This window comes from Sturnus vulgaris, chromosome 1 (assembly GCF_052056855.1).
Source record: "Sturnus vulgaris isolate bStuVul1 chromosome 1, bStuVul1.hap1, whole genome shotgun sequence".
NCBI lineage: Eukaryota > Metazoa > Chordata > Aves > Passeriformes > Sturnidae > Sturnus > Sturnus vulgaris.
Window position 1 is genome coordinate 131,939,374 of NC_142243.1, and position 15,520 is coordinate 131,954,893.

At 37.3% G+C, this 15,520-nt stretch overlaps 1 protein-coding gene across 5 annotated transcripts in view; it reads left to right on the top strand.

The window, feature by feature from the left end:
- SLC26A7 (solute carrier family 26 member 7) overlaps positions 1-7,226 on the top strand; it is a 79,993-nt gene extending 72,767 nt beyond the window's left edge. For 4 of the 5 annotated variants that reach the window (XM_088177138.1, XM_088177158.1, XM_088177160.1 and 1 more), the window contains 2 exons: positions 233-279; positions 562-7,226. In XM_088177138.1, the coding sequence (XP_088033264.1) occupies positions 233-279; positions 562-694 (180 nt within the window). In that variant the 3' untranslated portion in view covers positions 695-7,226. The remainder of the gene's footprint in view (positions 1-232; positions 280-561) is intronic. The other variant, XM_088177144.1, reaches the window with a different exon arrangement.
- The last annotated feature ends 8,294 nt before the right edge of the window (positions 7,227-15,520 follow it).

Sequence of the window (15,520 nt, forward strand, 5' to 3'; positions counted from 1 at the left end):
CATTGTGATGAACATCTGAAAGTGGACAGGAGTAAAAATGCAGGATGACTGCAATAGCAGCACCAAACTGTAGCTACCAGTCTATGTACTCCTCCTGTGCCTTTTTAAGGTGCTGAGGTCAGTAGGACCTTTTGAGTGTTAACATGATGGAATAGGCAGAATGGGATAGAAGAAAATACGAGGAAGGAGTTGGAGACTGACAGAAAGTGATTTATTCCGATTTACATTTCAGCTTGCCCATATAGCAGGAAATAGTCTTCCACTGTCAGAAAGGCAGAGGTAAGAGGGCTCTGTGGTTCATTTTCATCTCTGCTGCTGTTCAGAAATGCAAGGATGTTCTTATTTACATGCTCCAATGAAAATATTGTGTCGTTCTCATTTTTATAAGTTGATAAGATACTTGCCTATTACTTTATGGAATTAATCATAAATAACTTTTTGAAATATTGGTTTTTATAATGCTGGCATTTTCAAGCTAGCACTCCTTCATCTCCTAATTTTACATTATATTCTAGGAAAACATTATAATACTTTATTTTTTTTCTGTTTCTCTCAATTTAGAATTACAGCAAGTTCAGTGAACAGAGTGAAGTGTGATACCCACCCATTGAGCATAGCAGGTTTCATCTGCTCATATTCAAAACGAACTACATCATGGCGTCTCCTTCACTTTTTTCTCCAGTGGATCTCATAGATGATCTTTTGTATACCATATATATTTAGTACATTCAGTAACGACAGATCTGCCTTTCAGAGAGAAAATCTTTCAGCTGCAATTACTCAGAGAATTTTTATGCAATTGTTCTATGGTGGTTTTATAAAATATTTTTATATACATTTAGATACAAATTATTAGAAAGCAGACACGAGGTACTGTATTTACCAGTTAGCTGTATTCTTTTATGTATCTTCTATTGTAACATTAGTTGTAATATGCATCTGTAGTTTTGTGTATGGAATAGAGACATTATGAATTCTTAAAAGAGTATGTTATAATTGATGCAGTATCTGCAGGAAGGCATATATCAATGCATACTTTTTCTAATGGTTTTACTTACTCATTCCTCTGTTCAAGACAACCATTTGCAGTAACAGCATCACATCACAGTATCATATGCTTCCACTTTTTCTACTTGGTTTTGTATGCTTTTTAATCCCTGCCCAGATCAGTAAGAGAATTTGCAAGTATATGCAGAGAAGGCAGATGCATGTTGACTACAAACACAGGATCGCCTCCGTCTCTATTTGTTGTCTTGTGCTACTATGGTTTGTTATATTTTCAAAGCCACAGGTATTCTTTAGCTCAGACTGAAGAGGAAAAACTGGTAATATTTTCCCAAAACTTATTCTTTTTTTCAGCGCATTTTTTTCCAGTCTGCATTTCTAGTTTGAGCTGTGATTTGTTTGGTGTTGAAATCTTCAGCTGAGGGAGCTGAAAGGTGATTGTAGTGACACATAAGGCGTGTGCCACATTTTGGCCAGAATCCTGATGTGCAGTATACTGTGTGTGAGCACACAAAGTGGGTAGAGGAATTCACAGGTTGAGTATTTGGTTTGTATTTATGGGTTGTCAGCAATCGTATTAGATTATACTATCACATCAGTATGATGTTACATGGCAATGTATTGAGGCCTTCCAGTACCTGAAGGGAGCCTACAAGAAACATGGAGAGAGACTTTTGCAAGAGTGATAGTGATAGGACAAGGGGGAATGGATTCAAATGAGAGAGTAGGTTTAGACTAGATATTAGAAGAAAAATTCTTTACTATGACAATGCCGAGGCACTGGAACAAGTTGACCACAGAAGTTATGGATGCCCTGACTCTGTAAGTGTTCAAGGCGAGGTTGGATGGAGGTTTTAGCAACTTGTTCTAGTGGAAGGTGTCTCTGCACATGACAGGGTGTTGGAACCAGATCTTTAAGGGGCCTTAAAACTCAGGCTATTCTATATATGACTTTTCTCCTCTTGCCTTTGTTCCCTTATGTGAACACCAGCAATAAAATGTGAGTTGTGCAAAAAAGAATCAACAAATGAGAAACATAAGGAAGTAGGGGTTTTTGGTTTTTTCATCAGCTTAAAAAAAATCTATGGAAGCCAAAGGCGGATGAATATAGCACACCCATAATGGCCATCTTACACTACAGAGAGGAGGGAAGTACAAGGATGCTTTGTGCAGCTGACACATACAGGCAAAATCTAGTTCCAAGCATTCTGTTTTCAGCAGCAGTTACATCTGTATGCTTGTCTGGACCCTCCTTACTCTGCCCAAAGCTGCTGCCTGCAGATGAGGAGGCTCATAGAGTGACTTTTTGCATCTCTACATAGCAAGACATTGATAAGCTCTTCCTCAAGTCTTGGTCACTCCACACTAGTAGACAATAATGGGAGAGAGCCACAGGCTTTTTTGCCCTTTCAATTACGAGTGACTCTTGTAGCTATTCCCTACTTTGTCCCACAGAGGACCAGAAACGTTCAGAACAAGTACTTCTGAGACTGCTTTGGTAATTACTATGCAAAAGGTTGATAAGTAACTGTGAGAAACTCATTATATGCAGGAGAAATAAATTCTGTATATTGTCCCAAGCACATTAATTTCAGATGCTGTAGTTGATTGCAAATGGCTCATTACATCACTGGACTCAGTAACAGGCTATAACATTTGATTAATAATTTCCTGAAACAGTTTTAGTAATTTATTAACACTTTAGAAACTATTTACAATGTACTTTAATCGTAGAAGCATCAATTTTATGTCACAGCTGAATGGAGATTTCTACTTAACTGCAAACTGAATAAATGAATAAATGGTATCTTTTCTACTAGGTTCAGCATTTGTTCTTTCTCGGCTAAATGTTTTTTTCTGAAAATTTATAGATTAGTTGATTAATGAAGTTGTTAAAAATAGGGTCTTTAGCAAAGATAACATCTTTCACTTTTCAGGAGATTTTCACTTCTATTTTGAATGGTCTTGTAAATGGAACAACACAGATACTTTTAAAATTCCTTGTAGTATTAGCCTTTTAAGAAACCTTCGGCATTAAATAACCAATTTTGTAGTGCTTATCAAAATCGCTTCTAATTTTTACTGCTTACAATAGGAATCATTTTTGCCCAGTTAAATGGCTGGCTTAGGGACAAACATTTATTTCCTATTAGCTCCAACCTTCTAGCACTGAGCTTTGGGATAATATTTCTGTAATCTATTTTGCTATATATAATTAGTCTAAATTACTTTCCATTTCTGAGAGTATGCAATCTTAATTTTATTCCCTGTCTGGCAAGTGGCATCACTTAGAATAGTTGTTTCTCAGCAGAACAGTGTTTAAGGGACATGAGAAGATACCTGCCCTTTCAATTTTTTCTAAAATACCTGTACTGAGTTTAAGCTCTGTCAAACCAGAACTGCTCTATAAAACTACGGGCTGTGAGGGAGGGAGTGTCATTTCTTTTTTACCATTGACTTGGAAGAGCAAACTGCAAACCACAAACCACTGACACAGTTCCCATTTCTCCACCCCCCACCGTTCTGAGCTACTGATGTTTACTGGACATGTCACTATGCATTGCCTGTCTTCAAATGGCCGGGTTGCCATTGCCATCAGACCTCTGGACTGCCAGATCCCCGGCTGCTCTGCCACGGGGATGGGAGTTGCTTCATGTCCTCCCTGAGTTGCTCTCTGCAGATCCCTGGTGATGGAGTGCTTGTGCCCCTCAGAGTCAGTTGACAAACTGCTTAATTCTCTGCTGAAGATTTAAGGAAACATCTTAAGCCTCCTGGATTAAGTTTTGGAGGCAGTTCCCATTATCAATTTCAACACTTCCCTCAATGCTTTTTTATATAGACTGTCCATTGGCATTCCTCTGGTGCTAAGAGAGAATCATTACGTAAATACATGGAAGCCCAACACAAAATATCACAATTAGCTTCACTGGAATGGAATTAAATAGAATGGAGTAACATTTGAAAGAAACCAGCAGTGATCATCTAGTCCATCTGCCGTTATTATAAAATAATATTATAACTAGAATAAACTATACTTATTTTTCTGATCCAGAAGCGCAAAGGGACCCAAAGTCATCCTGTAGCAAAAAGCGTGCACAAAGTCAGTATGTCCTGACGGCTGTGCAGGCTGGCCACACTATCCCAATGGAGGTGAATCACAGTCAGGAGCAATAATGGGTTCAGTTATTTGTGCCCTGCTGAGGCAGACATTTATACCTTCAGCCTTATTTATTTGAGCACCCCTAGGGACTTTCCAGAATAATGCAAAGTTTTATTAACTGTGGTTACATCTGTGAGCTTGTGCAGTGCTAGCAATAAGAGCAAACTGTGGAGTTCCCTCTGTCCTCAGTGATTTCTAAAGGCACAAGAGAGAGACTGCACCTGCCAGCAAAGGCTCGAGGAAGTCTCTCATTTACAAACAGGTTTCAAGTAATGAAACTAATGAGTTTACTACTCTGAGTAAGCAATTCTGAAAATCTAACCATTCACTTTGATTCCTGTATGTATACTTAGATGCTCAGATTTTTATCTTGCAAAATTCAGTATGTATGAGTCACCAAGCTTTTGCAAATCAGCGCTTCATTTTTGCACATTTGGTGTATTCTGCACTTCACAGCATAACTTTAATACAAGATTGTTTTTTGCAGAGATGGTCCAAAGTTACCAGAGATGATATATTTACTTGACGTGTTTAGGAATTTTTAGCTATTTTTAGGAACTTATTCTACATTTTAAATACTATATCACATGAGTAAAGATTTTTCTCAATATGTAAGATTTGCTAACCAGAGTATATTAAAATGGTGATCTGATCACACGTGTCTTATAGAATTTGTTTCACGCGTTCCAAAACAAAGCAAGCAATGAGGGAAAAAAGAGAGAGCAAACTGATGTCAAAGAATTAGTATAATGGCAATTAAAAATTAGGCATAAAATATGTAATAAGGAAAAGACTGTTAACATTATATTTATGCAAATTAAATGTTTCTAGTTGTTGTCATATGTCTTTCATTTTAAAGGTTATTTGCCCTGATTCTCTGATTCAAGTGTCACAAGGTCTGGCTGTAGTTGCTTTGACATAATTTATTTGACAGCTCTGCGTGTCATAAATATATAATGTAACAAGGAAAGGTATCTTCACTGTTGAATGAAAACATTAATGTGTCAATACTGTGTATGAATACTGTTTGACATTTACTAGTTTCAAAAATAAAATACACAGTATGCCTTGAAAATATGGTATTCCTATTTTTGGAAGATACTTTCTTTGTCTACAGGAACTCATAAATAAATGAAGGAGTGTAGTTCCAGAGTGCATGCTAAATGGTGCCTTCATCATTAAGACAGATTTTACTAAAGATCACATAATCTGTACGTTTCCATATGTTTTGTAATGCATTTAAATATTTTTTCTAATTCTGTGTATTAACATATTCAAGAATAAATTTATATTGAAATAAATTGAAATATGAGATAATTTGCATGTGGAAGGAGGAAAATGCCCTCATTATTTCAATTTTTTTTAACATTCTGTACTAGCCACTTTGTTATGTCTTCTTCAACCTCAAAATTATTAAATCTCAACAATGAAAAAAGAGAAACTGCCTTACATGCCGAAGTTTTATTTCCTCACAGCTCTTACAGGAGCATGGCATATAACAGACATTTTTACCTCTATAAGAAATACAAAAATCTTGGTCCAATTTCTCCAGTATTGCCTCTTTGCATGCACAGTCATTTGAATATGTCTTTTTTAAATTGTCATTTGCATCTACAGATGGCACACCTCATATCCAACTGGCACATACTGATGGCACTGCTTATATACAGTCTGTGGCTTATCCCAGTCGAGAGGAAATGATGGGCAAACCTTCCCACCACCTCCCAATAACTGTAATGACATTAATGAAAAATGGATTGACATATCTTTAAAATTTGGCCTTGAAAGTAGCAGCTTAATTTTTCAAGCCTGGTAATTTATGAAAGCATTTGCTTCTACTAAAATGAATGCAACTGCTACATTTTTTGGATTTTACAGTAGTATGCAAAAGGATAAACAATTTACTGTGCCATAAACTCCTAGATGCTAGACAGCTAAATATTCTTAATGTCAACCTTAATGACACAGGCTATTTTCTAGAGCTATCCTTTCCAATTACACTCACACAATAGCAAGGAAACCTCCAAGTTATCTCACTTTGGAGTAAGATAACTGAGAAAATTTCATTATTTTTATTCTCCGAATGGATATGTAGAGGCCCAAGATCAGCTCTTAGGAACTTGAAAGGTAACTTGAAGTGCAACTCCTTCCCTCCTGGGAATCCTCTGGTTCCACAGCAGTTCTGGAGAGCATGACATGCAAGAGCAGAGAAACAGCTGCTTGGTTAATCTTTTTCTCATGTGTTTTCCAATAAAGAGGTATTTTGTGCTGGATACATTCAGGTGGTTAATATTTAAGAAGAACCACGAGAGCAGCTCATGCTGTTGCTCTGACTGACTCAATGATGATAAATGTTTCTCATTCCCATTGTGCTTTGATTGTGATACTGTTGCAGTTTATGAATGCAGCAAAATTATTGAAAACTCTACAATGCTGAATTAAGCTGTACACTGTACATTCACTTAAATCCCACAAAATATATCCCACTAATTAGGACACACTGTTTTATATTCCATTTGAGAGGCAAAATTATCTGCTCCCTTAATTGTTACTTGCAATAGTTGTAAAATTTTGGGGAAGGTGTTTTTTCGCACATTTGCTCTGATTTGTAGGCGCAGGTAGAATAGTAAAAAATGTTTGCTGCTCACTGGGTCTGGAAGTGAGATCTCTCTGAGTTCATAGCAATAGGACTGGAATTGTGAGTTGATACTACAGAGTGGGTACTTTATGCTCCAGTATAAATTAACAATTTCAAAAACTCTCAGCATCTCATTTTTTTCTCTTCTCTCTGTGACTGTTTTTAAATCTCAGGAATTTCATTACCTTCTGGTTTAGTTTGGTTCCTATAGCCAAATTCTTAATTCAGAATACCTCCATAAAGGAAGATAAGTTTTGAAAGAACAAGAGCAATCCTAATGTATCTGTTAGGAAAAAAAAAAATGCACTTTTTTGGTTCTGGAGTGCTTCCAGATTTGAAACATGTTTTGGAATATTACAATCTGCAATTTGTGATAATTTTGATCTTATTTTTAGTAATAAAATCGTGTTTAAATCTGCTGATCACAGCTCGGGTTTGGTGCTGGCCTGACTCCACTGTTCCCCTGATTTCAGAGGTCTCCAGTATACCTTGTCTTCAGTTCCCAACCCCATGAAACAGAGATGGTGACTTGTAGGTGACCCGTGATGCTCTGCAGGCCTGGAGACTGCTGGCTTCACTGCTTCCTTCTGCCTCTCTCCTAGCAGGAGACAACCTGCTCTACAGACTGCAGAGCACTAGTGGTTGCAGAAGTGATCTTAATACACTTGAAATGCTGCATATATAGAGCTGGAGACCAGGGCTAAGATAGTGGTGGGCTGTGAGACTGTCGTGCATGGGACTGGAAGAAGAAGGGTGTTGGGGTGGACAGTGGGATATGGGGAGAGGCCATACAGTAGAAAAAGACTCAAGCAAACAAGGCTGTGAATGAAAAAGCTGAAGAGAAAGGTGCAGTTGGGATGTCAGGCTACATGGAGGTGCCAGAGGTGAAAGGAAGGCAACCACAAAAATCTGAACCAATTCCTATTGGTAGGCCCTTGATCACTAGACAATGCCATTTTCTTCCAATGTGCAGTTTGCCTCACACAAGGATAATTTCCTTACAGTGTGATTGATCCTGTTAATGGGGTTTTACCAGCATTTCAATTACTTTGTATCAGTAAGAGTTTGGGGTTTTTTTCTGAGTCAGACATCTTTTTCAGAAAAAATGCAGCATTTACAGGTATATTTCATTCATATAACTATGAAGTACACATATTAAAAAGCTCACATCTGCCTCTTTTCAGCCTCAGAGACTACACTTTTTCAGGGAGACAGGTGGTCGCTAAGGACTAACAGGTGTACCCCAAGTATTGCCACCTTCAAGTTATGGGCAGCCCTTGCAAACGCTGGGCTCAAAGCATGTCAATCATTTTTCCATCATTTTCACCATTCAGATACTTCACCAGGATCCACCTGGGGTAGTGGCACCTTCATTCATGTCATGCTTCAAAGAAAATTTAGCACAGGACTAGAAGAGTGCAACAGAAAGAAAGAAAGTTAAAGGGGAGACACTTTCAGTGAAAATATTAATTCCAAGCTAGGATAACAGTTTTAGAATAACCAGTCCATTAGGGCTAATCAACAGTTAGCTATGGGTAATGTTGGTTGAGTTTTATGGGGTATCCTGTACCCTGTGCCTTGGTGAGTGCCTCCACTCTATCTGTGCAAGGAAAGGCCAAACCAGGTAGTGCAGAAAAGTCTCCAGTACCCTCAGTGCTCTTCAGAGCTGCACTGAGATACACGGAGACGTGCAGGCATTACACAGAGGACCACTGTGACCCACTGAGCACTGGGCAACCAAGTGTTAGCATAGGCAGAGACACTATTGCACCTTTTATCAGGAGAGAGATATCCATGTGGCTTTGGCCAGCTGCTGAATCTTTATTAACATGGTCCTCAGCTTAGCATGGCATCATCCTGCCTGCCTGGGCTGTGTGCACCAAGTTGTGGTCTGAGAATTTGAACCAACTGTTTCCAGACTGCCAAAGTCTACTGTGCCCAAGTCTGAACTTACCTCAGGAAGGTACCTTAACTCTTCTATGATTTCTCCTTCCTGTGGACATTATCTGGCTGTATAGAAAAGAGGGCAACAGGGTTCGTTGGTGACAAGGGCAAAGAAAGCACATGGCATGAGCTGGTGATCTGGTCTTCATAATGGTGGTTTAACATTAAATATATGCATTGTCTAGGAAGAGGGAATGGTACCCAGAAGTTCCTCACTCCTATGACTTCCCCAGGCACTAAAATATGGTGTCTCCTTTTGCCAGGCGGCCCAGTTAAGGCTTAAATTCTTTTTGGCATAGTTCTGTTGTAAGGTACCCTCACCCACCAGAAGCAAGGTTATTACCCTGAAGGTAAAATAGTAGATGTGAATTTTGTCAGCCTGAGAAGGAAGTTGTTTCTGGATCTCTCAACTCATATGGCAAAACCTGAGCTACTGTATCAAAGGTGATGTCCTAGCATTAAATGAGGACTAGCAATACGTTAGCTCTCTGCTGTCAACACAATGGACACACTGGAAATATCAATGAGAAGCATCCCTGTATTTTTGCAAATGGTGAGGGAAATGCCTCACTACTTAGTCTGGTCAACTGTGGACAACTCTGGTGCCACAAGAGCCACAAGTCTGGACACTAGGTAAAAGCAAATACAGTATTCTAATACCTAAAGTCATGAGCAACTGCCAAAACTGCTAAGTGCTGGAGGTATTTCCTCTGTCCATACAGTTGTCAAAAAGGAAAAAAAAAAAAAAAAAGTGATGTTTAACTCTGCAGTATGTAAAGTGTTTCTGCATCAGTGATTTCTCCCCCATGGAACACAGCAGGTAAGTCTTGGTGACAGTCAAGCTTAAGCTTTTTTTTTTCCCTTAATTTCCTGGCATTTGCAAATGTAAGATAGGTCCTTAATGTTATATTAACATAGATTTTTCTGTGTCAATTAATAGATAAATTCATTATGAAAACTCATTTAGGAAAGTGCTGACACCAGACAAGCCTTGAGGCAGCTGTGGAGTGCCGGGATGAAACATCTGCTCCATCAAATTGCACTCAGATGCTCCGATTTCTTAGCTGTTCACCCCTGCTCCACAGCATCTCAACAGCCACTTACCTCCTCAGGACATACAAGTTCAGACATAGACCCACATAAAGGCCAAACGTCTCAATCATTCTTCCAGGCATAACCAGCTAAAGAAAGTTGTCAAGATATGCAACCCTTTCACATCATGAAAGAAAAAAAATCTGTACAAGCTACATGCCATGCTCATTTTTCATGTGAGATTTGCTTGTGTTATTTACTCAGTACTGAATTTGACAACCATCTCAAATATTGAATCTACTTCTGAAACCCACCTATTTTCTGTGTTATGGACCTCATCTGCTATTTTAGCTAATGCAAAAATACCTTCCATTACTAGCTGTGTTGCTTCTCATGACATAATACAAATTGACTCAGAAAGTAGCATATGCTGTTATCACCCATAATAGATCAGCCACATCTCAAGGATTAGAAGCCAAAATTACCATTTGGCATGTCTGTAAATTCAAATATAACGTCTGTCCCAAGTTGGAAATTAATGGAATTTTATCTATTTTATAGATATATATCAAAGCTTTCACTACTGCCGTAAGAGATTTTTAATTTAGTATTTGCGTTAAAGAAATTCTCTGTGGGTGTTTAATGTTGTTGAAGAGCTCATCAGGCTGTAATTTGTAAAACACATCTCCTTCTGCCTCTCTGCAGTTTGTTGCCTCCACTTTGAGGTTCAGTGCTTCCAGAAACAGAGCTGGGAGAAGGTCCTGAGAAGCTGCTTCTCTGTCTCCCTGTCTCAAGGCAGGACCCACTAAACCATTTCCAACAGTTATTTCTTAACAAAATAGAAGGCAATACTAAAATATTATACACTTACACATATACACATCTCTTCATATATGTGTAGCGTACATCCAAAATTCTTCCCTATTGGTTGGTATTACTTGCCTTTAGTTTTTAAAGGGCCAATAAAAAGGCAATTACGGAGGATGAAACTTCTCTGAGCACTTTTGGAACAGAAAATTCCCTAACAGCAGTCAGATTTCCATGCACATACATGGCAGGATCAGATTTTCATGAGCAGCTCATTTCTTACCTGTAGCTGGGGTGCATTTTCAACCAGCATACAAGCTCTGGTGGGGATTTTTCACCCAATTGCACAGACTTTTTTTCATCCTCTGCCACTCGTGTTTTTGATGAGGATTTCTTTTCAACAGCTATGGTTTCTAAAAGGGAAAAATTATGCGTCCAGTTCTGCAAACCTGCCTGCAATGAACGCCTCTAGAAATCAGTGGAGCTTTCACATGGCAGATGGCTCCCTAGGATTGAGCTGTATGTAATTTTGCGATATTTTAGCAGGGGATATTTTAGTGGCTTTTTCCCTATGCATGACAGCATGATTTGCTAGCTGCTAGAAAATGTCATCAGACCCTTTCTCATTCCACAGTGAAACCTTTGGATTTGTTTTGAACGGGCAAAAATGTTTTCCTTCCCTGTTGTACAGGACACTCCTATCCGATGAAAAATATTTCCAGATAAAAACAGTGACAGTAGAAGGGTAGAAGGGTAAACCAGCCATGTTGTGACTGAAAATAGATGTAAAGCCAAAAGAAGGGGGAAGAGGTTTTGCTAAAAGCCTTTAAACAAATGTTCTATTATTGAAAATGCTTCTATCCCCTAAGACCCTTGTGGAGGACTTTCTAATTATTTATTTCATTTTCATTATTTTATTTAATTTTTTTGCATTTGTTCCAAAAAGATTAATTCTATGATTATTGCATGTCAGTCCATATCTAGACTGGCTCCTACAAAAACACAGCAATATAAAAAAAAAGTTGCTTCAAACCTCTCTCTATTTTGCCAGCATTTGTCCCAGTCCAGAAAGAATGAATTCACTATCCCTGGCCAGGCCTATATCTGCCCACAGAGATTGCAGTGGAATATTTTACACAAGCTTTACCAACGGACTCTGCAGGGAACATTCTCCTTCAAGCTGGTCACACAACTGGTTAGGGCTAACAAGACATGCTCTAAACAGCTACTATATGCTTAAAATGGACTTGCATGTCCAACTGATGTTTAAATTCAAAAGACCTGTCAGTGACTGTTATAAAGGTTACCCCACTCCCTTGGCATTCCATAGAATTAAATGGGAGCCCTATTTAGATAGTTTACATTTCCCACTGTGTCATTCCCATAGAAAATATATGTAGCTATGGCTTACCATCTCTAGCTAGTAAGACTGATTCTACTCTCAATTATTTTTTGCATTTTTCTAAAATCTAAGCATCTATGTCTATTCTGAAGCAAAGCAGATATTCTGAATACATCTCACTCCGTCCTAGAATTTGTAGTCTGTAATATCTACATACAAATACAGAACTCCTTTTTTAGTTTTCTCCATTCTGATCTTATGACTAGTTATTCCTTTCCAATGTTTCCACTTGTTTTCATAAGGCATTCCTTCTTCTTTGACCCTTCAGTACAATAGCTATTCAACAAAACTAAAATTAATGTGGCTTCCTTGTTTCTTTCCTTATACAACAGTGTAATCGATAATATCATCTGACTTCTGGAGACAGGAACTGTTAGTTAACCTTCCTTGCCGGTCTTGGCTGAGCAGTTACTAGGTACTGCAGCATGTAAGACACTGTAAATTACAGAAAAATAGTGACTATCTTCAAAACTATGGTGATATAGCAGTCATTTTAACAGCAGGATATTTTGAATCATTGTTCACATTCACTGATCACATAATAAATACTTCAGGATTTGAGTCTGGGCTATTGAGGTTTTTTTTTTTGTTCAAAATAATTCTTAACCATTGTACCAATGGTATTCTGAGCCAGACACTTGATCAGAAAGGTCTAGAGCCTAGGAGACTATTCAGACTCCCACCTGAGATCTCCACGCAAATTTTATGTGCTGTTCTGCCTGAGCATGGAAATACAAATGGGAAAAAAACTCACTAAGAAAACAGCACTAGTCATGGTAAGGGATCATGCTTGAGGCTTTTTTATTTTGTTTTGGTTTTGGTTTTGTTTTAATGATATTGTATCAAATGGACAAGAAAAAGTAGTAAGAAAGGAGAATGAGTAACAAAGAATTTGCTTTGGCAGTTGAGAATCATAAATGTGTTTTGCAGCTGGCAACCAACACAGCCAGGGAGGAAGAGTGCTCATTATTGCACCAGAGACAAGTCAGTACATGAGGAGTTAATAAGACCACATTTAGAAAATTAGGGAAATGGGACCTTAAGGAAGCACTCTAAGGCATAACATGCAAAGCCATTTTTGCTAATCAAAGAGGCATTGCAAACTTGGCTGACATTTGCTTTAATGAAAGACTTTCATTTTTGTCCAGCTCCTCCACAGAGTTCAAAACTGTGTAGCTGAACTCTAAACTGTCCAGTATTTTGTATTGATGGTCTGAACTTTTTTGTCAACAGAGAAATCAATGGATTATGCATTCACATTTTTCAAACTCTGTTCAGCCACTGTAGGCGATCTCTTGCTTACAGACTTGTAGACCTATGTTAGTTCATGAGGATAAAAATGGAATTAATTTTGCTCTAGGATTACTACATCCAGTTTAACATTCTTTGTACAAACTTAGAAAAGTCTGAACCAGACCAGTAACTTCCTTTATACATTCCTTCAAAACATTCCCATTTCCTCAATATACAAACACTCCTCTCTGTTTTGGAGGAACCTGTTTATTGTCATCTAAGTAGAAATCTACACATAAACATGCACAGTATTCTAGAAATAGGCAGTCTCTTGGGCTCCTTTTATAGTCTGAAAGATAAATTACATATTGGATTATAACTTTAAAACTGATATATCCATTTAAGTTTTTCTCTGCTAGGGACTTTAAAAAGTTCGGTTAGTCTAACTTACATCAGAATTCAATCACAAAGGAGACAAAATAAGGAATACTTACTATCAGAGGTAGTATTTTTTGAAATTGTCATAATTTTTATTGCAATGTTTTGTGGCATCACATCTAGAATACAGGCAATATTGTTGCAATATTATCTTCTCCAATCTGAGATTTGAGGGGAAGTAGGTCTTACCATGGCAAAAAAGGCAGAGCATCCCTGAGATCAGTTTATCTGCCATACAAAAAAAAAAATCATCAAAAAAGAGCTGAATTTATGGATGGAACCCTTAAGAAGAATTGATGTGCTGAGATATTCCCTGCCTTGCCTCAAAAGTGAAATCTGATAGGACTCAACAGCATCCCAAACCAGAGCTGGTTAAAGAGAGGGTAAGTATGACAAAATAAATTAATTCTTATATTTTATCCAGGAAAAAAACCTTTATTTTCATTCTTTGAGAAAAAATTGAGCAGGGGAAAGAAACTGTTTTGATTTTAAAAGCACCTTATTCTACCAGTTATACTGATTTGATACCTGAAACATGAAAGTGATATGCTTTTTGTACACAGAAAACATATTTAGTTCTTATTTGAATTTTTGCACTATTAATTAAAAGGATGAGCACTTTTTAATTCTTTTACCAAAATTTCATGTAATTTGCAAAACAGTTTTTCACTGGGGAAAATATCTTGATAGAATGTTGCCAATTCAGCCTGATATAAATGAGAATTAAATCCTTCCATGTTGCTAGAGAATAACAATGATGTAAATGAAATTACAATTTACCAGGGAAAAGTAAGTTTAGTTTATGGGAGATAAGAGCCTCAGTGGCTGTTCAGCTGAAAACCCTTAACGTCCTTCTAAAGGCTCAGTCTGAGTCGCATTCAATGTTTTAGCTGCTTACAAGACACAGATATTTATTCAGAGGATGGAGCTGTCTTGACCAAAACTTCTGTGGTGTTGTGTTTCCAAGCTGTTATTCACTCCAGGAAACGCTAACACAGGCAGACTGTGAATGGCTGACACCCTTTTAATACTTTGATGCCGAGCTTTTTTTGTTTTTTCTCATTATCCATTAATGATAAACAGCAACTCAATTAATCCATGTATCTCATGGACTGTCAATATTGAAAAAAGGTGAGTTTTGGTCAGTATTTTGCACATAATTCTTACTTGAACAATAGATCTGTAAAGTTTCTCTACTTCTCTGATAGTGATTTTGAAGAATGCACAGCTGTGCTTGAACTCTACTACCAGGAACAAATGTAAAATAAGAATGCTTTCAATTTAAGAACAGAAACAATGCTCTATTTACACAAGATACTTATAACAGTAATATTGATTATGTAAACAAGGCTATCATTAGTTATTCCAATAATTTGTTGGTATTTAGGGAGATGTCTGCTGAAAACTCTTTGCACTCAACTTGCATTTGAAAATATTTTAAAAAGCTGAACTAAAACTAAATAATGAACTCTATGGGTATTTCACAGACTTGTGACTTGCTATCTAAGAGAAAAAGAAAACAATTTTATGGAAGAGATTCCTGATAAAATTGCAATTTCATTATTCTCAAAATACCTGATCTATTGATATTGAGCAAATGTACCATGAAAAAAAATAAAAAACAAAACTGATTTATTCTTTTATTGGTTTCACTTACTATTCTATTCAAATGCATTGAATATCATGCTATATGTAATGGAGATTTTAATATAACATGAAGTCCAAACAAAATGCCTGGATTTATAACTGGAATCTCAAAAAATTTTACAATTTGAAATAGAGTGATTTTTAGTTTTCTAGACTGTTGTTATTGATATTAGACTACAATTACACTAGGTAGATTGCCAAAATAGATTGCTTC